The sequence below is a fragment of the Ranitomeya imitator genome, chromosome 5 (genome assembly GCF_032444005.1).
Source record: "Ranitomeya imitator isolate aRanImi1 chromosome 5, aRanImi1.pri, whole genome shotgun sequence".
In the NCBI taxonomy this organism is placed as follows: domain Eukaryota; kingdom Metazoa; phylum Chordata; class Amphibia; order Anura; family Dendrobatidae; genus Ranitomeya; species Ranitomeya imitator.
This window is the reverse complement of record NC_091286.1, coordinates 568,170,691-568,197,685: the sequence shown is the minus strand read 5'-3', so window position 1 is coordinate 568,197,685 and position 26,995 is coordinate 568,170,691. Positions and strand designations below refer to the sequence as shown.

At 44.3% G+C, this 26,995-nt stretch overlaps 1 protein-coding gene across 1 annotated transcript in view; it reads right to left on the bottom strand.

Moving 5' to 3' along the window:
* Positions 1-26,995, bottom strand: part of INPP5D (inositol polyphosphate-5-phosphatase D) — a 259,560-nt gene that overhangs the window by 92,123 nt on the left and 140,442 nt on the right. Inside the window, exons 4-5 of the mRNA XM_069727768.1 lie at positions 5,361-5,523; positions 417-557 (exon numbers count right to left, since the gene is read on the bottom strand). Of these exons, the coding sequence (XP_069583869.1) occupies positions 417-557; positions 5,361-5,523 (304 nt within the window). The remainder of the gene's footprint in view (positions 1-416; positions 558-5,360; positions 5,524-26,995) is intronic.

Below are 26,995 nucleotides of genomic sequence, written 5' to 3'. Positions count from 1 at the left end.
TTACATCAACTTTGCCACTGAACTCAGTGATTGGTTGCAGCAATTTTGAGCACTGAAGACGTGACATCACTGCTGCAGCTGATCAACAAAGATTGGAGCAGCAGCGGTGAGCCATTGCTCGACTAGGGAAAGGTGAGTAAAAGGTCAGTGTATTATTTTATCAGTCTCTCTCTGCGCCTGTGGAGTAGAAGTTAAAAAGAGGAAAACCCCTTTAAGAATGTTTATTATTTTAATTTTTAATCCTAGAAGACACTGAACAGTGACAGATGAGAACGATTCAGGATTGTTTCTTTATTTGGGAGCATTTAAGTAAATGCATTGATTTTGGATTGAAAGTGAAAATTACAGAGCCCATATGTACTTTGGGTTTGTTTTTTAACCTAGAAGAGAGTCCATATAATTCTCTTTCCTTTTACCTGTACAGCCCTGTGCAGAGAGTCATCAGGAGCTTTTTGAACTGAGGGAGGTTCTGACATCCATTGCGCACCATCTCACAATCGCTGGTGACTTGAAGACCCAAATACTGACGAATTGCCTGTAAGTGTTCCTCGGGTATGCTGTAACAGAAATAGAGTTGTTAAAAATACTATTGTAGTTATATAGCAAACTAACATAAATATACTAAGATTACGTATAGAAAACATATTTGCATAGTGAGCTCAATAGATGCTTATACAACATATGTGTGACGCTTCAGAAGATAAAAGCATATATTTTTTATTAACACGTGATTAAAAACAGATAATGGACATACACAGTCAGATATATAAAATACCAGCTAGGTGATCAATGATACTATGTAAGTGTATGACAGGGACTGTATATGCCTCTCCCCCTGAAAACAGCTTTTGGAAAAATTATGTTTAAAAATGTGGGGTTTTTTGTATTTCCATAGCAGTGTAAAATGTAAAGTGCATAGAACCTTATAGACACTAATACATGCGGTTATTCTAATGTACAGTGAATAGGGAAAATATAGGATTAGATTAGGTTAGGATATAAGGCAGTGTTCCCCAACTCCGGTCCTCAAGAGCCAACAACAGGTCATGTTTTCAGGATTTCCTTAGTATTGCACAGGTGATAATTGCATCACCTGGACAGGCAATAATTCAATCACCTGTGCAATACTAAGGAAATCCTGAAAACATGACCTGTTGATGGCTCTTGAGGACCGGAGTTGGGGAACACTGATATAAGGTGTAGTATAGGGCTGAGAGTTTAGAGTAAGAAAGGGAAATATGCAGTGGTGGGCATATTAGTTATAGGAAGTGGAAAATAGGTTTATAGATACGGTTAATATGTTTGGGACCAGCCCAGCATGGAAGTAGTGGGTCATATGAAAAGGGGAGCATTTACTGATTACATTAGATTGATAGATAAAGTGTTAGTAAGAGTACAAGGCCAGAAGGCTGGAGGGCATGAGAAGTTCGGATTGTTCTGACAGTATGAGAACATCAGCAACTATCTTCAGTGGACATTCCTGAAACGTCCTGGGCCTACAACCCAAAATTAGGCACTGGGAAGCATGCCTTATTCTCTTCCAGCAAGTGAAAGCCGGATGGGGAAACACGTGAGGTAGACGAGACGGGTCTTATCATTTCCACGGAGGAGGACAGAATATCCTAGGGGCTGAAGAAGCCAGTAAGCGAAGGGATAGCCCACGATGAACAAACCGAGAAAATGGAAACGTACTGTGCTTTTTCATCAATTGAACTCAGACTGTTAAGTAAAGTTTTACTGGTCGTTAAGAAGCGAGTGTCCACTGATTGGTGTGCGAGTGATCCTGGACCTAAGGATGTGGTTGAGCGAGGGCCTCCTGCTTGAAAGTGAGTAGGCTACATTGTCCATTGGGATACTGTACACTGGGATACTGTTTATTTGTGGGGTGCCAGGGTGAGGGAACGCAGCCCCCCAACCATGATTAACACTCTGTGTAGCTTACAGCTACCCTCATAGATGGTAAACAAAACATTAGATTGCATGATGAAGCTTGATGCATGTCAGGTTTGTTTTTTTCATAGGTGAGATTCTACTGATGTGTATATACTTTATTATGCCTAAGACCTTTTTTTTAATTGTATTTGTCATGCTTCTACCCAAAGAAAGATGTCGCACAGCGAAACAGGAGGGGAAGGAAGCTCTGCAACTAGGGAAAGATACAAGGGGGCACCCCTGATACTTGCCCTGTGCCACCCTGAGCTCCGTTGATGGGTTCTTTAACCCCATGCGGCGATCACATTGTTATCCCTGTCTTACCCTAAATACCAACCTGCTTAGTGAGAAGGATAGCAGAAATGCTATTCCCGCTCTACTGTAAAGACACAGTGGGGAAACAGACAAGGGCAAAAGAAAACTGCAATCATACAAAAACACTCTCAAACAATCGAGCGGGAAATAGGGAAGGAGAGGGTGAGGCAAACCAAATGGGGAATAGACCCTAGGAGACACACAAAAAACAAACTACACGCAGATACAGTTGTGTGAAAAAGTGTTTGCTTCTTCCTGATTTCCTATTCTGTTGCATGTTTGTCACACTTAAATGTTTCAGATCAACAAACAAATTTAAATATTAGACACAGATAACACAAGTAAGCACAAAATGCAGTTTATAAATGAAGATCTTTATTATTAAGAGAAAAAGAAATCCAAATCTACAGCGCCTTGTGTGAAAAAGTGATTGCCCTTAGCAGCAACAACTGCAATCAAGTGTTTGCGATAACGGGCAATGAGTCTTTTACATGCTCTGGAGGGATTTTGTCCCACTCATCTTTGCAGAATTGTTGTAACTCGGCCATATTTGGAGGTTTCCCAGAATGAACCACCTTTTTAAGTTAATGCCACAGCATCTCAATTGTATTAAGTTCATGACTTTGACTAGGCCATTTGAAAGTCTTAATTTTGTTTTTCTTAAGACATTCACAGTTAGACTTGCTGGTGTGTTTTGGACCATTGTCCTGCTGTATAACCCAAGTGCACTTCAGCTTTAGGTCATGAAGAGATGGCCGGACATTCTCCTTCAGGATTTTTTGTCAGACAGCAGAATTCATGGTTTCATTTACCACAGTAAGCCTTCAAGGTCCTGAAGCAACAAAACAGCCCCAGACAATCACACTACCACCACCATATTGTATTGTTAGTATCATGTTTCTTTTCTGAAATGCTGTGTTACTTCTACGCCAAATGTAATGGAACCTACAGCTTCCAAAAAGTTGAACTTTTGTCTTGTCAGTCCACAGAGTATTCTCCCAAAGGTCTTGGGGATCAACTAGATGTTTTCTGACAAAATTGAGCCAAGCCTTTATGTTCTTATTGCTCAGCAGTGGTTTTTGTCTTGAAACTCTGCCATGCAGGCCATTTTGCCCAGTCTCTTTCTTATGATGGAGTCATGAACACTGACCTTAACTGAGGCAAGTGAGGCTTGCAGTTCTTTGGATGTTGTTGTGAAGTCTTTTTTGACATCTTGGATGAGCCGTCGCTGCGCTGTTGGGGTAATTTTGGTCTGCTGGCCACTCCTGGGAATGTTCACCACTGTTCCATATTTTTTTGTGGATAATGTCTCGCACTGTAGTTCGCTGAAGTCCCAAAGCCGTAGAAATGGTTTTATAACCTTTTCCAGACTGATAGATCTAAATTACTTTGTTTCTCACTCGTTCCAGAATTTCTTTTGATCGCAGCATGATGTCTAGCTTTTGAGGATATTTTAGTCTATTTCACTTTATCAGGCTGGTCTTATTTAAGTGTTTTTTTTTTTATTGAGAACCGGTGTGGCAGTACTCAGGCCTGCGTGTGGCTAGGGAATTTGAACTCAGCTTCCCAAAGAAATGTTAACCCCTTACTGACAACCAATACGTCTTTTAACTGACCTGAGATATAAGAGAATAGCCTCCTCATGCAGGTGACAATCCAGCAGCTGTCGGCTGTACACTATAGCTGACAACTTGCTGCATTAGCCACGATCAGTGTTTGCACCATCCAAATCTGTTTAACCCCTTAGATGCTGCTGTCAATAGTGACTACATCATTATATATGGTTAACAGAGTGTGGGGGCTTCCTCTTTATCCCAGTTGGTGCCCTCAGATCATGATTTTGTGGTCCTGATATTTGCCGTGGCAATTCACGACCAAAGAGCGACCTTAGAGTCTGTCGGCTGTAGTAATCTGTTCAGAAGTTAGAGGCATTTAGGTGGTAAAACTACACGTTTTCATTTTTGTCATGCCACTTTGCATTAATTCCTGAAAATCACCTGAAGAGTTAATAAACTATCTGACAGCAGTTTTCAATATGTCAGGGGGTGCTGTTTTTTAAAATGGTATAAATGGTATAACTTTTGGGGGTTTCCCAATATATGGGACCCCTAAAGGCACTTCAAACCTGGATAAGTCCCTAAAAAAATAAATTTTGTAAATTTCCTTGAAAAAATTAAAAATTACTGCTACATTTTTAAACCTCCTAAACTGCTAGCAAAATAAAATAACATTTTACAAATGATGCTGATGTAAAGCAGACATGTGGGAAATTTTATTTAATAATGTTTTGCTATGGTATGACTATCTGGATTAAAGGGATAACCATTCAAAGTTTGAAAATTGCAAATTGCTTAACATTTTTCTCAAATTTCTGATATTTTTTATAAATAAACACAAAACATATCGACCTAAATTTACCATTATCATATAGTATAATGTGTCACGAAAAAACAGTCTCAAAATCACTGGGATTTGTTGAAGCATTCCAGAGTTATTACCGCATAAAGTGACACTGGTCAGATTTCAAAAATTTGTCTCCGTCACTAAGGGGATAAACCACAGTTAATTTGTGTTTTGTTTTTTTTATGGGGGGGGGGGAGGGCAATCTCTTTTTCACACGTGACCCTGTAGGTTTGAATTTCTTTTTCCCTTAATAATAAAGACCTTCATTTAAAACCTGCATTTTGTTATTACTTCTGTTACCTTTGTCTAATATTTAAAATAGTTTGGTGATATGAAACATTTAAGTGTGCCAAACATGCAAAGGAGTAGGAAATCAGTAAGGGGGGCAAACACTTTTTCACACAACTGTAGCCCGTATAATCTGGAGAAGAGCAACTAAAAAAAACTCACTATATAATACATAAAGCATTCTTTGGAAATAATTAAGGCTACTATACACCCTGGGACTGAAAAGTGACTATGCATTCCTCATGCATAGTCAGTCACTTACCTGGTGCCCTTCATTTGCCTCCCTTTGCCCCCTCCGCTCAGATCAGAGTCCCGTTCCTGCTGTTTCCAATTTGTCTACTACAGTGGCCTTAAGTGACCTCTGTTAATCCTCAACATATTAGGATGTATTTTTCCTATCAAAATATCTTAAAGCCGTCTACCTGCGTGTGTCCATGTCTTGCATCCTCTGTAACAATGTGTCGGACAGCAGCATGGAGTTAATTCCGGGGTCCACTTTTTCTGAAGTTAAAAGACATTCTTTCATTTCGGTTGATGCCAATGTAGAAACAAAGTTTCTTGGAGGTACATTTGGGGGCGCTGGCTCTGTGATCAATGATATAACAAGTAGAGCAATGGTTAGTGTCAAGGAATTTGCATGATCAAACAATAAAATCCAGATATCAAGCAAGGTGACTGCTAAGTCCCAGTGTCCAGTATAATATAAACTGAAGTTTTCCGATACTTCACTACATACAGTACATTAAATCTTCCTACAGTTTTGCGTATTCTTGTACAAATACGGATTTTTACCAGAGCTGTAGACTAAGATATGGATGGTACATCCAAAACTATTGCGGCTAAGCACAAATTGATAAAAATGAACATGAGATTCTTAGTTTAACATTTTGATCAGACTGTATGAAGCCCACAGCCACATGACAGTGAACCTCTCAGTGGGTCCCTAACCTTAAGGGTAAGTTCATACAGGACGTTTTTGCTGCATTTTTTTGCTGCTTTTTTATGCTAATTTTCAGCTGCTTTTTACAGTACCAGCAAAGCCTATGAGATTTCAGAAATCTCATGCAGACACATTGGTTCTTTATGTGATCAGTATTTTGTGCTTTGCTGCGTTTTTTGGACATAGAGCATGTCACTTCTTTCTGCGTTTTTTCAGCGTTTTTCACCCATTGATTTGAATGGGTGTTGAAAAAAAAGCAGCAAAAATGCAGGTATCATTATTTGCTGCGATTTTGCTGCTGAAAATTCAAGGACATTAGCATGGACAAAGAGAAAAAAAAGTCACCAAAAAACGCACCAAATACCAAACCAAAAAAGCACCAAAAATGCACCTAAACCTGCGTTTTTGACGCAGCTTCTTTCCTGCCAAGAAGATCAGGTTTTGCTGTAGGAAAAAAAAAAGCAGCAAAAAACTCCCTGTGTGAACTTACACTTAATGTGCTGCAGCGATAGTGCAGTAGCAGGGCGAACAACCGACCTGGTGTGAACGACCTGGTGCCCCACAGCATGGTCTGTCCCCTCTTTTTTTGTTTTACTTGGACTGGTAGTTGATTTGCCCCGCGGGCTAGGGGTACTCGGTACCAGGTCCGGTGTTCACAGGGGGATGTCACGGTGGCTGTGACCCGGTCCGTGGCCCTGGGCGCCCAGGTAAAAGGGAAAGGTCTTTAAAGGGATAAAGTTTATGTTCATGACGCCACCTGTGGTATTCGGTCAGGGTGACCAACGCTGCTTTAAGGTGTCCTCTGGGGTAATGTTATGGCAGCTAGATGGTATAACTTCCCACAGGTGAAGTATGTCCCCAGGGGTTCCCAGTGTGTAGATGGTGTAATGGTGAGAGGTGCAGTAAGGAACGAGGACACAAGTTTGCAGTCTCTTTACCTCGTTTACTGAAGTCTTCAGCAGCCACAATTCAAGGCACTGGATCACAGGGCAGGTAGAGTCTGGCTGGTTTGGAGGCAAGTCCAGAGTCCCCTTATTCAGGTGGAAAGTAAAAGCCTTCCTTTGCGCTGTAGTGGTGTAATCCCTTACTGCTAGAAGCTTCACATAAGGTCCTCACAGATGTTATCTCTCTCTCTATGTCCCCCAATTAGGATAGGACATAACCCGTATGACTGGTGACTTGAGCCTGTTTATAGGGTGTCTTAGATGACCCAGCTCTGCGGGGTGTCACCGTGCCTCCTGGGTGTTGGGTCGGACAGGTAACATGCAATTAGCTGTCCTGCCGGTCTCTGATGTAAGGCGTAGAGGTCCTTACAACCTCGGTGTACCGGCTACCGGTGTTCTGCGCCTCAGAAGGAGGCAGCCTGCTCGGGGCTGGTCCCCTTCTGGTATCCTCTCCTGTGCTTTCCTTTCCTGCATGCTCGCTGCAATAAATTCTGCTTTCTAAATGTCTCTTTCCGGGAGCTTCAGCTCTGAGGGCATGCACAGCTCCGTAAACCCTCTGTCCTCCTCCGACGGATGTCTGGAACTTTCTAACTTTCACTACAGACTACCAGTTATATATATATGGGGAGTCACCTAGTATATAGGATCAAAAGCTCCCCCTGGTGGCCTGGAGTGTGAATGTGTTGCATGTTTGTGGTACCTGGTTACAGTTATCCTTTCGTGCCTCCAAACGTAGCATCACTCTCCCCGTGCCGAAAGCGACATTACTGTGACGACCAGGACCCTGGGACGCCACATAGTTCTCCCATTTGGTCCATGCATTTCAAATTGGGAGGAGAAGGCAAAGAGGTTCCATCTATGTTTACACTCAGCTCACTGTCTGAGAACATGTGGAAGGTGAGTTCTTTATCTCTTTTCACCTGGTGTTAGTGCTGTATGGCAGGCATTGTTACTGTGGTGCTGTGCTTGTGTGGGGACGTGGATTGGGATTCTGGGGGCTCAGCATTGCAGCATGGGCTCTGTGGGCCACCAGGTTGCTCGCGTTGTTGGTGCACTATCAAAGAGGCAATGGTTGGAACATGGCACCTTGCCTTCTAGGTTATGGATCCACTAAGTGGTTTGCTGTGACGAAATTTACAAGTTTTGGCCAAAACAAAAAATCAAACCTTTTTTTTGCTAAAATGTCATTTACATTTTTTCATTTTCACTAATAGTAATAGGAAAAAATGGACCTCACAATTTGTTACACAGTTTCTACACAGTGATATCCAACATTTGGTGTAAAACTATAATTTTGGCACATAATTGGGCTTGGAAGGGAAGGTACACAAAAGCAGAAACCTCCCACAGGTGGCCCTATTTTGGAAACTAAACCCCTTGGGGAGTACATTTATGGATGTGTCTAGATGGGAACCCGTTACGAAAGTTCTTAGTGTGGAGCAATAAATGTGAACTGAGTCTTAAGGTACCATCACACTGAACGATATCGTTAACGATATCGTTGCTTTTTGTGACGTAGCAACGATATCGTTAACGAAATCGTTGTGTGTGACAGCGACCCCTGCTGGGAGATCGTTGGTCGCTGGGGAAAGTCCAGAACTTTATTTCGTTGCTGGATCTCCCGCTGACATCGCTGGATCAGCGTGTGTGACGCCGATCCAGCGATGTCTTCACTGGTAACCAGGGTAAATATCGGGTTACTAAGCGCAGGGCCGCGCTTAGTAACCCGATGTTTACCCTGGTTACCAGCGTAAAAGTAAAAAAAAAAAAACACTACATACTTACAGTACCTTCCGCTGTCTGTCCCCGGCGCTGTGCTTCTCTGCAGTCTGCACTGTGAGCGCCGGCCAGCCGGAAAGCAGAGCACAGCAGTGACGTCACCGCTGTGCTTTCCGGCCGCTGTGCTTACACAGTGCAGAGGAGAGCACAGCGCCGGAGGGCAGACAGCGGAAGGTAAGTATGTAGTGTTTGTTTTTTTTTACTTTTACGCTGGTAGCCAGGGTAAACATCGGGTTACTAAGCGCAGCCCTGCGCTTAGTAACCCGATGTTTACCCTGGTTACCCGGGGACCTCGGGATCGTTGGTCGCTGGAGAGCTGTCTGTGTGACAGCTCTCCAGCGACCACACAGCGACGCTGCAGCGATCGGGATCGTTGTCAGTATCGCTGCAGCGTCGCTTAGTGTGATGGTACCTTTATTCTGATTTTTGGGAAGCTGAATGAACAAATAAATATCAGTTTAAGAATTGTTTGAACTCAAAATTTGCTGGAATCATTAGCGGATGCCATGTCCCGTTTAGAGAGCCCCTGATGTGCCCAAACAAGTTTATAACATTGAGCCATGAAAATTAAAAAAATCACATTTTTCCCTACAAAAATGTTTTTTAACCTCAAATTTGGCATTTTCATAAGGGTAACAGAAGAAATTGTGATAGAAAACTACTGTTTGAGCTTACGGGAGGGCTAAGAAGGGAAGGAGCGTCATTTGACTTTTTGAATGTAAAATTTGCTGGAGTCATTAGCAGACACCATGACTCATTTGGAGAACCCATGATTTACCTAAACAGTGGAAATTCCCCACAAGTGACCCCATTTTGGAAACTATACCCCTCAAAGAATTTAGATGTGTGGTGAACACCTTGAACATCCAGGTCCTTCTCAGAACTTTATAATGTTGAGCCATGAAAATAAAAAAATAAGTTTCCCCACAAATGTTATTTAGCCCCAATTTTTTTTATTTTCACAAGGGTAACAGGAGAAATTACACCATACAACTTGTTGTGCAATTTCTCCTGAGTATGCCGAAACCCCATATTTGGGGGAAAACTACTTTTGAGGCACAGTGCAAAACTCAGAAGATAAGAAGCTCTATATTGGAGTTCAGATTTTGCTGGGATGGTTTGAGGGTGCCATGTCACATTGGCAGAGCCCCTGAGGTGCTAAAACAACAGAAATCCCCCATATGTGAGCTCATTTTAACTAATCCCCCCGTGAATTCATCTATGGGTGCAGTGATCATATTGACACCCCATGTGTCTCACAGCATTTGATGCCATTGAGCAGTGAATAAAGAATAAATTACATTTTTACCACTAAATTGTTGTTTTAGCCCCAAGTTTATATTTTTTTCTACAGGCTATTAGTAGCATTTTTACAACAAACTGAGGTCCATTTTTTCAGCTCAGAAGGGAAGGAGCGCCATATTATAGTGCAGATTTTAGTGTTATGATTTTCGGGTGCCATGACCTACTGAGAGAGCCCCTGATTTGCCAAAACAGAAGAAACACAACATAAGTGATCCCATTTTACAAACTACACCTGTCAACAAATTTATCTAGGGGTGCAGTCATCATATTAAGATCACGAGTGTGTCACAGAAATCTATACCATTGTGCAGTGAAGAAAAAAATTACATTTTTACCACTAAAATTTTGTTTTAGGCCTAGATTTAACATTTTCTCTCAAGAAGTGGGTAAAAATGGCACCATAATTTGTCCCACAATACCCCATATGTGGCTGTACAGTACTGCTTAGCCACATGGCAATACTTGGGAGGAACAGAGCGCTATTTGCCTCCTGGAGTGCAGTTTTTCTTAGAATTGTTTACGAACTCCATATACAGAGCATATAAGTGCTAGAAGAACATAATTCCTCCCTCAAGTGACCCCATTTTGGAAATTATACCCCTTTGGGAATTTATCTACAGGTGTAGTGACAATTTTGACTCCATGGGTGTTTTCCAGAAACAGGCAGCAGTGGATGATGCTGAGTGAAAATTTCAAACTGTCGTTGCACTGACCAGTATGCTATAGTGACCAGTACCTTATATTGACTAGTAAGTTATGTCCAGCTCATGCTTCTGGAGATGCGCATCCAAAAATCAGGCTGGCTCTCATCGCTTCAGAAATGCTAAACATGTGGACGCTATATGTGGTTTAGGCACACTGTGGGCCTTAGAAAGGAGGGGGCTTTTGGATTTGGGAGCTCCGAATTTCCTGAATTTCTTTTGGAGGGTGGGGAGCAATTTTGCTTTTCCAGAGCCTTTGTACAACCAGTAACATGGAAGCCCCTATATTTCCGTTAACAGATGACAGATCTAAGTGAGGACTTACTTTTTTTGTGGACTGATTTGGAGCTTTTGTTAGGAACATTTTACATAACGTTTTGGATCACATTTATTCTGCGCTCTACGCTGAGCACTTACATTGGGGTTTCCATCTAAATCTCTGAGTGACGTGATTCAGGTGAAACCCCCGAGGGATCCATTCACTATAATGAGGCTGCACAGTTAGTCTGGACTCAGTGTGACCTTGGTTCAGTGGTGCCCTTTTTAGAAGTGCACAAAACTGTGGCCGACTGCACTTTTATGCATGCCTAAAAAGAGGGACACCACCACATTGCCTCCATCTTCCTCATTATAGGGAATCTTCCAACAGTGGTTTGAATCATGTATTTCAAAAATTTACATGGAAATCCTGGTGTAAGTGCTCAGTGAAGGATGAATGTGAGCCGAGCCTTATGGCGATCTTTGGGAGGCAGAAGGAACAAATCAACAGAAGGTGAAGAATTGGTTTTATTTATCTTTTACACCCTTCCTCATGAGGTATAAATGATTAGGAGACTTTATTCTTCGGGTTGGTGGGGTTACAGAGATACCTGATTTATATATTTTTTTATGTTTGGCTGCTGTCATGCATTAAAAGAAGCTTTCTATTGCAAAAGCTAATTTTTTCCCTCGCCATATTTTGGAAGCTAAAATTTTTACATATTTTGGCCGACAGAGTCACGTGAGGACTTGTTTTTTGTGGGACAAGTTGATGTTTTTATTGGTACCATTTTCGGACACATGACATTTTTTGATCGCTTTCTATTCCGATTTTTGGGAGGCAGAATTAACAAAAAACAGAAATTCAGGAATAGTTTTTTTTTTTTTTTTTATGTTATTCCATCCACCTGTGGTAAAATGGATAAAGCAGCTACAGTATATTCTTCAGGTCAATATGATTACAGCGATAACATATTTATATATTTTTTTATGCTTTGGCGCCTTTACACAATAAAACTATTTTAGAAAAAAACAAATATTTTTGCATGGCTTTATTCTAAGAGCTATAACTTTTTTATTTTCCACTGATGGAGCTATATGACAGCTTGTTTTTTGCGGGACAATATTACGTTTTCAGCTGTACCATGTTTATTTATATTCATCTTTTTTATCTCGTTTATTCCACTTTTTGTTCGGCGGTATGATGATAAGGCATTGCTTTTTGCCTTGTGTCCACTAAAGGAGTTAACTAGTGGGACCGTTTTATAGGTCGGGCCCTCCAGACGCGGCAATACCAAATATGTGGACCTTTATTGTTTACATATTTTTTTCCATAAAAATATTAATTTATGTTGTGGAAGGTCAGGTCACTCAGCTGCTTCCCGAGGTAGACACAGGAACACTTTATATTCGTGTCACTGGGTGGTTTATTGCTTCATAAACCATATAGCCAAATCATAACACAAAACACAGCCTTTCTGGCACAAATGAAAATAAAACGTCCATACAAAAGTCCTCCCCAGTATGGCTTCAGCCTTCTGGGACAAGAACACATGGCAGCTCTCACTAGAGCTTCAGCCTGAAGGCTTCCTTCCTGCAAACAGACCAGGCAGAAAAAAAAAACAGTGGCTGGACAACCACATACTTGAGGTGGAGATATGGCGAGTAGGCATCCTGCCCATCTCTTTCACCTACTCACTATGAAAAGCTGAACCTGGTAACAACTGGTTTACTTTCAGCACATATCATGCTGGAGGGAAGCTTATGGGTTTCACATCACACAGGATAACAACCTTTACAACACATATCTCCCCTCACATCTCCAGCGACCCTATCACATATCCCCCCTTCTGCCCCAGACTGGGGTCTTTGGCATGTTCAGACACCAAACATGGAATTCAGGTTAGGGCCTATGCATTCTCAGATCTATGTTCTATGTGGAATCTGAAATTCTGGAGGTCTATGAACCATCTAGTCACCCAGGCATTCTTACCCGTCTTTTCCCTTAAACATCTCAGAGGGGCATGGTCTGAAGTTTGAACCTCTGGCCTAGTAGGTAATACTTCAGTGTATCCATGTCCCATTTTACAGCTAGACACTTCTTCTCGACAATGGCATAATTTTTCTCATGAAGAGAGCTTCCGGCTCAGATACAGGATGGAATGTTCTTCTCCATTTACTTCCTGGGACAGCATGACTCCCAACCTGACATTTGATGCATCTGTCTAGACTATGAACACTTTGCTGAAGTCTAGAGCAGGGGTCCCCAACTCCAGTCCTCAAGGCCCACCAACATGTCATGTTTTCAGGATTTCCTTAGTCTTGCCCAGGTAATAATTGCATCACCTGTGCAATGCAAAGGAAATCCTGAAAACATGACCTGTTGGTGGGCCTTGAGGACTGGAGTTGGGGACCCCTGGTCTAGAGAGACCAGAACCGGATGTTTACACAGAGCCGCTTCAGCTCCTGGAATGCCATCTCTGTCTCAGCAGTCCATTTAATTAGGCTCTCACTGGAGCTTCAGCCTGGAGGCTTCCTTCCTCCAAACAGACCAGGCAGAAAAAAAAGTGGCTGGACATTTAGCACACTCCAACCACACTCTTGAGGTGAGTAGGCGTCCCACCCATCTGTTACACCTACTTACCATGAGACCCAGACCCTGGTTTACTTTCAGCACATATCATGCTGGAGGGCAACTTATGGCTTTCACATCACACAGGATAACAACCTTTGCGACACAGATCTCCCCACTGACTGTCACAATTAATACAATTTATATTTTTTTTATTATTATTTTTTGATTTTTTTTTTTATATTTTTACAATTTTTCTTTCACTTTTTAAAACTTTTTTTTTTTTAAACCTTTTTTTTTACTTTGTCCCACTATGGGACTTTTTGTTTTTGCAGGCAGGTCACTTGTATAGCATAGGGATGCAGGAGCATCCCTATGCTATGCAAGCTGTCATCGCTACACTGACAGTCAAACTTGCTTCATTATCCTCTGAGCATGATCAAGCAACTTTGCTAGTTCTGGTGGCTCGGATGTTGTAATGACATCATCGTGTCACCATGGCAACGATCGGAACCCCACGATGATGACCCTTGGTCTTCGATCCAAGGGCAGAGGGGCTTTCTTCCCTCTGCCTGCTCCCGAAATGCTGTGATCAAGTTTAATTGCAGCATTTACAGGGTTAAAGTTCCGGGAGTGGAGCGGGATTGCTCCTGGCACTGAATGCCGAGTGTCACACAGAATTAGCTGACACACGGCAGTGATTGTGCGCGCACAGCATCTATTCTTGCAAAATCATGTGGATGTATCCATATGTCCAAGGTTAGCAAGTACCAAGCGACCTGAATGTATGGATAAGCCTAAGGTCGGGAAGGGTTTAAAGGGGCAGCGCGGGCACATGGTGAAATGCCCACAGCTGACAACTGGGAGGCATTTAGTTAATATGAACAGCTGCTAGATGTCTTCCAGCCAATAGCTGGGAGGCATCTTGTATGAAAGCCACCCTCCCCAATACGGATGTGCCTTAGCAACGCCTGTAGTATAGTGTTAGGTGTGTTCGTGTGTGCAATGTTGCCAGGTCCCCATCCCTAGTCTGTTAAAAGCTTTTTCCGTATCCTTTGTCCTGTTATTTCAGTATAGGTTGTCTTTTGTTTCCTTTGTTCGCTTCGGTGGTGTCTGTATCCTGAAACCGCATCCATGGTATCTTATTAGATAAGAGTGGACCAAGGGTTCCAGGAGTTTAGAGATGAAGCAGAGATTAGAGATAGGTCTTCAGTTAGAAGACCAGTTCTGATTAATGGATGTTTTTTTCAGTAAAGTGGTTATTATAACAAGGTGTTTGAAGAAGCAGAGAAAACACTGGATGAAAGAGTTTAAATATTTTAGATAGGTGCATGGTGAAGTCCAGGAAGAGGGGCTGGAGGAGGTGAGAGGGAATAGGGTCACTGATGAAGGTAGTAGGTGTCACAAGGAGATTTTCTCAAATGCCTCCAATTGTCATAGCGGTGTCAGCTTGTGTGTATTCCACAGATCCAGACACTCTTCCCTGTAACTCCATAGATAGCTATGGTCAGCACAGAGCGACGAAGGCGTCGACTTGTAGATCTGCAGCTCCTAGGCAGATTAGGAGTTAAATCTTTGCTGAACTAAGCTTGTTGATTGCCTTTGGTCACATGCTGCTGGGGCATCAGCCATGTTTGCACTTTCCCTATTTAAAGGGACTCTGTCACCTGAATTTGGCGGGACTGGTTTTGGGTCATATGGGCAGAGTTTTCGGGTGTTTGATTCACCCTTTCCTTACCCGCTGGCTGCAATATTGGATTGAAGTTCATTCTCTGTCCTCCATAGTACACGCCTGCACAAGGTGCAATCTTGCCTTATGCAGGCATGTACTATGGAGGACAGATAATGAACTTCAATCCAATATTGCAGCCAGCATGCAGCCAGCGGGTAAGGAAAGGGTGAATCAAACACCCGAAAACTCCGCCCATATGACCCAAAACCAGTCCCGCCAAATTCAGGTGACAGGTTCCCTTTAAGTTGGCTCCACAGGTAATGCCATCAATAGTTCTCTATTCTGGTCTGGAGAGTTGGACACGTCCTACTTATTTGTGGTTATTTCTAAAGTTGTTGCGAGTGATGCTTGCTTACCCCTTTCCTTTGCCCCCCCTAGATATCTTTACATTACTGTGTTGCCTTTTGGGCAATACACATTCCTTTATGTATTTCCTTGATAGAGTATTGTGTGATCATGCTTCCATTTCTGCCATGTTTGTTTCCCTTTGTATTTTCCCATACACTGTACATATTAAAGCTACTTAGGAGCATAGGAAGGAACAAGGCTCAGGCATCTTCAAAATCAGGGATAATCCTGGCACAGTGATAGCATGGGACCCCTAGCCTGAGGGTCAGAATAGGTGCACATCTATTATGCTAAATTCACACCGTGACAGTGAGTTGAGAAGAAGCAAGGAGCCTGATAACTTCTTCCATAACCAGTTCAGGGATGGAAAGTGAATTGTTGAAGTGTGGAATGGAACAGCATAGATCTGTTGTGAATTCTGTTGTCAGGCTCCCTCCTGTGGTCATGAATGGTACTTCGGCTGGTTCTGTCCATGGGCTTCCTCTGTTGGTTGTGAATGGGGCTGCGGCTTCTGAGTTTCCTTCCACAGGTGACGAGGTTAATTCGTTAGCTGGCTGCTCTATTTAACTCCACTTGGATCATTGCTCCATGCCACCTGTCAATGTTCCAGTATTGGTCTAGTTCACTCCTGGATCGTTCTTGTGACCTGTCTTCCCAGCAGAAGCTAAGTTCCTGCTTGTTTTTCTTTTGTTTGTTATTTTTCTGTCCAGCTTGCTATTTTGATTTTTGTCTTGCTTGCTGGAAGCTCTGGGACGCAGAGGGAGCGCCTCCGCACCGTGAGTCGGTGCGGAGGGTCTTTTGCGCCCTCTGCGTGGTCTTTTTGTAGTTTTTTGTGCTGACCGCAAAGTTACCTTTCCTATCCTCAGTCTGTTCAGTAAGTCGGGCCTCACTTTGCTAAATCTATTTCATCTCTGTGTTTGTATTTTCATCTTTACTCACAGTCATTATATATGGGGGGCTGCCTTTTCCTTTGGGGAATTTCTCTGAGGCAAGGTAGGCTTTATTTTACTATCTTCAGGGCTAGCTAGTTACTTAGGCTGTGACGAGTTGCATAGGGAGCCTTAGGAGCAATCCACGGCTATTTCTAGTGTGTGTGATAGGATTAGGGATTGCGGTCAGCAGAGTTCCCACGTCTCAGAGCTCGTCCTATATTATTTGTAACTATCAGGTCATTCCGTGTGCTCTTAACCACCAGGTCCATTATTGTCCTAACCACCAGGTCATAACAGTACAGGTGGCCCAAAGTATTAATGCATCTCAATAGAGGGATAAGAGAAGTTCTGAGACCATTTTTTTTTCTTTGCAGTGTGTTTTGTCTCTCTTTTCCCCTTTACCTCTGGGTGGTTCAGGATACAGGTGTAGATATGGACATGCAAGGTCTGTCCTCTTGTATGAATAATCTCACTGCAAGGGTACAAAACATTCAAGATTTTGTGGTTCAGAATCCGATGTTAGAGCCTAGGATTCCAATTCCTGATTTGTTTTTTGGGGATAGATCTAAGTTTCTGAATTTCAAAAATAATTGTAAATTGTTTCTTGCTTTGAAACCTCGCTCCTCAGGTGACCCTGTTCAACAAGTGAAAATCATTATTTCTTTGTTACGTGTCGACCCTCAAGACTGGGCATTTTCCCTTGCGCCAGGAGATCCGGCATTGCGTGATGTTGATGCGTTTTTCTGGCGCTCGGATTGCTTTATGATGAACCAAATTCAGTGGATCAGGCAGAGAAAATCTTGCTGGCTCTGTGTCAGGGTCAGGATGAGGTAGAGATATATTGTCAGAAGTTTAGGAAGTGGTCTGTACTCACTCAGTGGAATGAATGTGCCCTGGCAGCAATTTTCAGAAAGGGTCTCTCTGAAGCCCTTAAGGATGTCATGGTGGGATTTCCCATGCCCGCTGGTCTGAATGAGTCTATGTCTTTGGCCATTCAGATCGATCAACGCTTGCGTGAGCGTAAAGCTGTGCACCATTTGGCGGTATTATCTGAGCATAGACCTGAGCCTATGCAATGTGATAGGACTTTGACCAGAGCTGAACGGCAAGAACACAGACGTCGGAATGGGCTGTGTTTTTACTGTGGTGATTCCACTCATGCTATCTCCGATTGTCCTAAGCGCACTAAGCGTTTCGCTAGGTCTGCCACCATTGGTACGGTACAGTCGAAATTTCTTTTGTCCGTTACTCTGATTTGCTCTTTGTCATCCTATTCTGTTATGGCATTTGTGGATTCAGGCGCTGCCCTGAATTTGATGGACTTGGAGTTTGCTTGGCGCTGTGGTTTTTTCTTGGAGCCCTTGCAGTATCCTATTCCATTGAGAGGAATTGATGCTACGCCTTTGGCCAAGAATAAGCCTCATGACTGGACCCAATTGACCATGTGCATGGCTCCTGCACATCAGGAGGATATTCGCTTTTTGGTGTTGCATAATCTGCATGATGTGGTCGTTTTGGGGTTGCCCTGGCTACAGGTCCATAATCCAGTATTGGATTGGAAATCAATGTCTGTGTCCAGCTGGGGTTGTCAGGGGGTACATGGTGATGTTCCATTTTTGTCTATTTCGTCATCCACCCCTTCTGAAGTCCCGGAGTTTTTGTCGGATTACCGGGATGTATTTGATGAGCCCAAATCCAGTGCCCTACCTCCTCATAGGGATTGCGATTGTGCTATCAATTTGATTCCTGGTAGTAAGTTTCCTAAGGGCCGACTGTTCAATTTATCTGTGCCAGAGCACGCCGCTATGCGGAGTTATGTAAAGGAATCCTTGGAGAAGGGTCATATTCGCCCGTCGTCGTCACCATTGGGAGCAGGGTTCTTTTATGTGGCCAAGAAGGATGGTTCTTTGAGACCTTGTATTGATTACCGCCTTCTTAATAAGATCACAGTCAAATTTCAGTATCCTTTGCCGCTGCTGTCTGATTTATTTGCTCGGATTAAGGGGGCTTGTTGGTTCACCAAGATAGATCTTCGAGGGGCGTATAATCTTGTGCGTATTAAACAGGGCGATGAATGGAAAACAGCATTTAATACGCCCGAGGGCCATTTTGAGTACCTGGTTATGCCATTCGGGCTTTACAATGCTCCATCAGTATTTCAGTCCTTTATGCATGACATCTTCCGAGAGTACCTGGATAAATTCCTGATTGTATGTTTGGATGATATTTTGGTCTTTTCGGATGATTGGGAGTCTCACGTGAAGCAGGTCAGAATGGTGTTCCAGGTCCTTCGTGCAAATTCTTTGTTTGTGAAGGGGTCAAAGTGTCTCTTTGGAGTTCAGAAGGTTTCATTTTTGGGTTTCATTTTTTCCCCTTCTACTATCGAGATGGACCCTGTTAAAGTCCAGGCCATTTATGATTGGACTCAGCCGACATCTGTGAAGAGTCTGCAAAAGTTCCTGGGCTTTGCTAATTTTTATCGTCGCTTCATCAGTAATTTTTCTAGTGTTGCTAAACCGTTGACTGATTTGACCAAGAAGGGTGCTGATGTGGTCAATTGGTCTTCTGCGGCTGTGGAAGCTTTTCAGGAGTTGAAGCGTCGTTTTTCTTCTGCCCCTGTGTTGTGCCAGCCAGATGTTTCGCTCCCGTTTCAGGTCGAGGTTGATGCTTCTGAGATTGGAGCAGGGGCTGTTTTGTCGCAGAGAAGTTCTGATGGCTCGGTGATGAAACCATGTGCCTTCTTTTCTAGAAAGTTTTCGCCTGCTGAGCACAATTATGATGTTGGCAATCGAGAGTTGTTGGCCATGAAGTGGGCATTCGAGGAGTGGCGTCATTGGCTTGAAGGAGCCAAGCATCGTGTGGTGGTCTTGACGGATCACAAGAATTTGACTTATCTCGAGTCTGCCAAACGGTTGAATCCTAGACAGGCTCGTTGGTCACTATTTTTCTCCCGCTTTGATTTTGTGGTTTCGTACCTTCCAGGCTCTAAGAATGTGAAGGCTGATGCCCTGTCAAGGAGTTTTGTGCCCGACTCTCCGGGTGTTCCTGAGCCGGCGGGTATTCTCAAAGAGGGGGTAATTTTGTCTGCCATCTCCCCTGATTTGCGGCGGGTGCTGCAAAATTTCAGGCTGATAGACCTGACCGTTGCCCAGCAGAGAAACTGTTTGTCCCTGATAAATGGACTAGTAGAGTTATCTCTGAGGTTCATTGTTCGGTGTTGGCTGTTCATCCTGGAATCTTTGGTACCAGAGATTTGGTGGCTAGATCCTTTTGGTGGCCGTCTTTGTCGCGGGATGTGCGTTCTTTTGTGCAGTCTTGTGGGACTTGTGCTCGGGCTAAGCCCTGCTGTTCTCGTGCCAGTGGGTTGCTTTTGCCCTTGCCAGTCCCGAAGAGGCCCTGGACGCATATCTCTATGGATTTTATTTTGGATCTCCCTGTCTCTCAAAAGATGTCGGTCATTTGGGTGGTTTGTGATCGCTTCTCTAAGATGGTCCATTTGGTACCCTTGTCTAAATTGCCTTCCTCCTCTGATTTGGTGCCATTGTTTTTCCAGCATGTGGTTCGTTTACATGGCATTCCGGAGAACATCGTTTCGGACAGAGGTTCCCAGTTTGTTTCGAGGTTTTGGCGAGCCTTTTGTGCTAGGATGGGCATTGATTTGTCTTTTTCCTCGGCTTTCCATCCTCAGACAAATGGCCAAACCGAACGAACTAATCAGACTTTGGAAACATATCTGAGATGCTTTGTTTCTGCTGATCAGGATGATTGGGTGTCCTTTTTGCCTTTGGCTGAGTTCGCCCTTAATAATCGGGCCAGCTCGGCTACTTTGGTTTCGCCGTTTTTCTGCAATTCTGGTTTCCATCCTCGTTTCTCTTCAGGGCAGGTTGAGTCTTCGGACTGTCCTGGTGTAGATACTGTGGTGGATAGGTTGCAGCAGATTTGGACTCATGTGGTGGACAATTTAACATTGTCCCAGGAGAAGGCTCAACGTTTCGCTAACCGCCGGCGCTGTGTGGGTCCCCGACTTCATGTTGGGGATTTGGTTTGGTTGTCGTCTCGTTATGTTCCTATGAAGGTTTCCTCTCCTAAGTTTAAGCCTCGTTTCATTGGTCCGTATAAGATTTCTGAGGTTCTCAATCCTGTGTCGTTTCGTTTGACCCTTCCAGCTTCTTTTGCCATCCATAATGTATTCCATAGGTCGTTGTTGCGGAGATACGTGGCGCCTGTGGTTCCATCCGTTGATCCTCCTGCCCCGGTGTTGGTTGAGGGGGAGTTGGAGTATGTGGTGGAGAAGATTTTGGATTCTCGTATTTCGAGACGGAAACTCCAGTACCTGGTCAAGTGGAAGGGTTATGGTCAGGAAGATAATTCCTGGGTCTTTGCCTCCGATGTTCATGCTGCCGATCTGGTTCGTGCTTTTCATTTGGCTCGTCCTGGTCGGCCTGGGGGCTCTGGTGAGGGTTCGGTGACCCCTCCTCAAGGTGGGGGTACTGTTGTGAATTCTGTTGTCAGGCTCCCTCCTGTGGTCATGAATGGTACTTCGGCTGGTTCTGTCCATGGGCTTCCTCTGTTGGTTGTGAGTGGGGCTGCGGCTTCTGAGTTTCCTTCCACAGGTGACGAGGTTAATTCGTTAGCTGGCTGCTCTTTTTAACTCCACTTGGATCATTGCTCCATGCCACCTGTCAATGTTCCAGTATTGGTCTAGTTCACTCCTGGATCGTTCTTGTGACCTGTCTTCCCAGCAGAAGCTAAGTTCCTGCTTGTTTTTCTTTTGTTTGTTATTTTTCTGTCCAGCTTGCTATTTTGATTTTTGTCTTGCTTGCTGGAAGCTCTGGGACGCAGAGGGAGCGCCTCCGCACCGTGAGTCGGTGCGGAGGGTCTTTTGCGCCCTCTGCGTGGTCTTTTTGTAGTTTTTTGTGCTGACCGCAAAGTTACCTTTCCTATCCTCAGTCTGTTCAGTAAGTCGGGCCTCACTTTGCTAAATCTATTTCATCTCTGTGTTTGTATTTTCATCTTTACTCACAGTCATTATATGTGGGGGGCTGTCTTTTCCTTTGGGGAATTTCTCTGAGGCAAGGTAGGCTTTATTTTTCTATCTTCAGGGCTAGCTAGTTCCTTAGGCTGTGATGAGTTGCATAGGGAGCGTTAGGAGCAATCCACGGCTATTTCTAGTGTGTGTGATAGGATTAGGGATTGCGGTCAGCAGAGTTCCCACGTCTCAAAGCTCGTCCTATATTATTTGTAACTATCAGGTCATTCCGTGTGCACTTAACCACCAGGTCCATTATTGTCCTAACCACCAGGTCATAACATAGATCCTACTAGAGGACTGGGAGAAAATGTTCTGTTTTTTCTTTGAAATAAGTAGCCAAATTGTCAGTACTGATTCCAGTGAAAGGGTCCTGCACTTTAGGACTGAGGATGGAGTGAAAAGTGTCATAGAGTTATTTTGGATTGTTGGAAACTGTAGTGATGAAGGTGGTAAAGTAGGTTTGTTTGGCGATATGAAGTACATAGCTACGGTATATATTTTGAGTATAAACTTATAATGGATGAAGTCTTCTGAGGTAACAGAGTTTCTCCACAGGGACACCCAGGGCACCACTGGAAAAAAAACGTGTTTGCAGCATGTGCCAGGGTTATCTTCTGTCGGGATGTTCTATGTGGAAGGGATGTCGAGTCATCAAGGGCTCTTTCCAGTATTTTATTATAATGTATCAAAGCTAAGTCTAGACAGAAGAATGAGGAGATTTTGGCCAATGATGACTGTACATTTTTCATAAGTTTGTGGGCATTGATGGCACTTAAATTTCTAAATGTGTGATCTGTGGGGGTGTCCTGAGTGGAGCAACAAATTTTGATAGACAAGGAAAGAAGGTTGTGGTCAGAGAGTGTGATAAGGGAGTTAAAGAGCTTGTACATTACTTTTACATTGATGGTCTATCCTTAGGATCGGTCATCAATGTCTAATTGGCTGGGGTCTGGCACCCGGTACCCCAGCCGATCAGCTGTTATCGGTGGTGGTTGCAGCGAGCGCCAGCCGGAAGTACTTACTTGTGGAGTTCTCCGTCTACTTGTAGTGGCCATTGCAGGGTACTACACATCCGCCTCCTATACAAATCAGTAGGAGGCAGATGTGCGGTAATAGGCCCCAGACACTACAACTGCCAGCTCCACAAGTAAATATTTCCTGCTGGCGGTTGCCGCCACTGCCACTGTTAACAGCTGATTGGAAGGGGAGTTGGGTGCCGGACCCCGCAGATAAGACATTGACGACCTATCCTATAGATAGGCCATTAATGTAAAAGTAGTAGAAAACCTCTTTCGGAAAATCATATATTGAGCAAAATCGAATGAAGGCAAGATCCTGTGTATAACCGTCTTCATGTGTAGGAGAGTTAGTAAGCTATGAAAGGTCTCCAGACAGAAGATGAGGAGCAACTGGGAGGAGCAGAATATCAATAGGAATGTTAAAGTCCCTCATCATGAGAGTGGGAGTGTCATAGGACACATAATGTGGAAGCCAGAATGGAAAGTGATATGGGAAGTGGTGAGGTAGACTTGGAGCGTGGTACATAACTGTTACTTGCATAGAAGTTGTGTGAAGAAGTCCGATGGTGTTCACCTCAAAAGAAGGTAACATGAGGGTAATGAGGGTTACAAGAAGGGAATGAGTAGACTGTACTTTCTTTGTAAGCTCAGGTCGTTCAATGTATGCAGTAAAATGCTGGAAATGTTCTACCAGTCCATTGTGGCAATCGCCATTTTTTCTTGCTATCATATGCTGGGGCAGTAGTATGCGAGTATCTGACGCTAATAAGCTCAACAAACTTATCAAGAAGGCAAGCGCGGTTGTTGGCCTCCATCTGGACTCTTTTGAAGAGGTATTGGAGGATAGGATTCAGAAGTGTAGGGCTATAATGATCAATAATACACACCCGCTATACGAGCTGTTCTTGAAGCAGAAGAGCACATTCAGCAGCCGTCTAATTCTACTAAGGTGTAAGGCTTTGTGCACAGGCTGATGATTGGGGTGCAGAATTTTCTGCACAAAATCTGCATCTCCTGGCAGAAAACGCAGGTGCGGATTTGATGAGTTTTTTTAATGGAAGGATGCAGAAACGCTGCAGATCCGCACAAAAGAAGTGACATGCTACTTCTTTTTATCCGCAGCATTTTTCATGCAGAATTTTCCACACCATTAGCACAGCATTTTTTTTTCCTATTGACTTACATTGTACTGTAAATCACTTTGCGGATCTGCAGCATTTCTGCACCGCAAAAAACGCTGCGGATCCGCAGGAAATCCGCATCGTGTGCACATAGCCTAAGAAGGAGAAATTCAGGAAATCGTTTGTACCTACTGCTATGGGGATGAATAATAATTTCCTAAGAATGACTGATTACAGGTGTACCAATGTCAATTAACAGTGACTTATATACCTGAACTACCCACATTAATTTGTTTGTTTATGTAATGTTGGTATACTTGTGCAAGATTTGTGTCCTAATATTTTATGTACTAATAGTTTGATTAAAGAAGCAGATAAACACCTTCACATTACCTGCTCTCAGGTCTGGGGGTATAAGAAAAATGTAGACCACCATTTGAGAAACCTGCAGTGGCGATAATGTACAATTAATTCAGGTTTAAGTAAGAAAGTTAAGAGTATTGCCAATTCAGAAATTGCTTTTATTTTTTTTTACATTGTTTTTTTTTCACTGACATGCAGTAATAGTAATGTCACAATTTGTTCTTCGGATCAGTATGATTACAGCTATACCAGATTTATATAGGAGTTTTTTTTATGTTTTTCTACTTTTGCACACCAAGAACAGAGAAACAGACAGAGACATATGAAAGCTTGATATTTGTTTTCATAGCATTTTTTAACATATGAACATTTGATTAGAGATGAGTGAACCTTTTAAGGTTAGGTTCGATTAGGATCAGTGAACTTCCCGATATTCAACGAATAGTTCGCCAGTTAGCCAAATGTATCCGAACCCTATTGAATTCAATGGGAGGCAAACCAAATGCATAGAAAACACTTTCGGGGGTGGCCCAAAAGCTGCCAAAACACTCAAATTAGGGGTAGAAAATTAGAGGCAGACACCAGAAAAAGTGGCATCAATTGACCCAGAGTACAAATAGTATAATTGTGCAGCATGGATGCACGAGACAGGGTCTGGGAAAGGGCTTGGACCAGCATTTCTAGCTGAAACACTGTGACGGGGTGTACGGCAGAGCAAGAAGGGACAACAAGCCGAGGGATGATTCAACAGATTTATTATCAAGAACGCTGGAACAACACATGCAGGTAGATCTACAGAGTCCACAATTAGTCCAACGGAACAGATTCGGGGCACCTCCCGATAATCCTTGTGCCGGCTAACAAAGCAACAGTCCACAATTAGTCCAACGGAACAGATTCGGGGGCACCTCCCGATAATCCTTGTGCCAGCTAACAAAGCAATAGTCCACACGAGTCCAAGGAATCCCAAAACCATCCCACGAACGATGAGATATGTCCTCAGCTCAAGTCTCGCCCCGTTTGCTTCCGCAGTCACAGATGGACGTGGGGTCTTGCCTCGGCTAAGAATCCCTACTCCTTTTCCTTCAAGGGTCAACTCACATCTGATCTCAAAAATAAGAATGGATTGTCTGAACTCCTGGGATCAGCCCATGAAGGGGGTAGGGGTCACACCTTCTATTCAATGGTTGGGTCCACCAGAAGATTCTAGACTGGTCGGCTCCGCTTAGTCTATCCAGTATGTGCATTTGACTAGCCACCTGCTGTGAGGAAGAATGGCTATTCCTTCACTAGTGGTGTTGACAAAGCTTAATTACATTATAGCTCAGGGGTGCAAGTATTGGGGAAAGGAGACAGGTTAAGTTACAAAGTTACATACATCCCATGACATTGCAAAGTGTACAGTAAATACAACCAAAGAGAAGTCGCATCACATCATGACATATACAAAATACAGGACAGGGAAAAAGTACAGATCATGACAAACACTGCTCGGTAACAGGTGGGTAAGTGACAAGTGTAGGAACAAATATGAAGGAGACCCAACTGTCACGGTCAGCTGCAGCCGCTAGTGCGGCTCATCCCATAGACGCCCCCACGCCGACCAACCAAGACGGCATGGGGCACGCCTCCCTCGGGGACGCAATACGGACACTTTATACCGCAGAGGGGGACCCGGGCTACTCGAACTAGGGGAGGGCAGAGACCGGGGTTCTGTGGCAGCTGAGCATGTGGACAAGGAAAGAGACACATAGGACTTGATTACACCGCACAACTTCAGGTATAGAGAAAGTAAAGTTTACTAAAGTAAAGTCACACAGTACATAAATCAAACATGACTATGCCAGGCTCCCGATTCCACACCTCCCAGAATGGTACCACCCAGTGGACCCCAAGGCACCAACGGATCACCGAGGCACACATAGGCGGGACATCAGGACACAGGCAGGAAATCAGGGTACACGAGGTCATCAGGATGCAGGCAAGACATCAGGACACGAGGACATCAGGACGCAGGCAAAACATCAGGACACAGACACAGGGCCGCCATCAGGGCATTACAGCCGTGACTGGCATATGGGGCCCGGTGAGCAGAGGGGGCCCGCATCGGGCCCCCTCTTACCTGCTCACCGGGCCCCTACCGGCAGCCGCAGGCTGAACCGGGCCCTTAGCGGCGGCCGGCGCTACAACTGTACGCTATTGACATGCGGGCCCGCGCCCGCACGTCAATAGTTAACAGCCGCCAGCCGCAGCGTGCAGGTCGCCGGCGTCTGACGTCATTGTCAGTCGCCGGCGAGTGCACGGTGCAGCTGCGTGGAGAGATCAGGAGCGCGGCAGGTAAGCAGAATTTTTTTTTTTTTTTATTGATAGCGGCGATCCGGGGGGGAGGGGGTGGGGTGGGGGGGAGGCCCAGGGCAGTAAAGCTGGACACAGAGGGGGCAGTAAAGCTGGACACAGAGGGGGCAGAAAGCTGGACACAGAGGGGGCAGTAAAGCTGGACACAGAGGGGGCAGAAAGCTGGACACAGAGGGGGCAGTAAAGCTGGACACAGAGCTGGACACAGAGGGGGCAGTAAAGCTGGACACAGAGGGGGCAGTAAAGCTGGACACAGGGGGGGGGCAGAAAGCTGGACACAGGAGGGGCAGAAAGCTGGACACAGAGGGGGCAGTAAAGCTGGACACATGGGGGGCAGTAAAGCTGGACACAGAGGGGGCAGTAAAGCTGGACACATGGGGGGCAGAGTGCTGGACAGAGATGGGGCAGAGTGCTGGACAGAGATGGGGCAGAGTGCTGGACAGAGATGGGGCAGAGTGCTGGACAGAGATGGGGCAGAGTGCTGGACACAGATGGGGCAGAGTGCTGGACAGAGATGGGGCAGAGTGCTGGACAGAGATGGGGCAGAGTGCTGAACAGAGATGGGGCAGAGTGCTGAACAGAGATGGGGCAGAGTGCTGGACAGAGATGGGGCAGAGTGCTGGACAGAGATGGAGCAGAGTGCTGGACAGAGATGG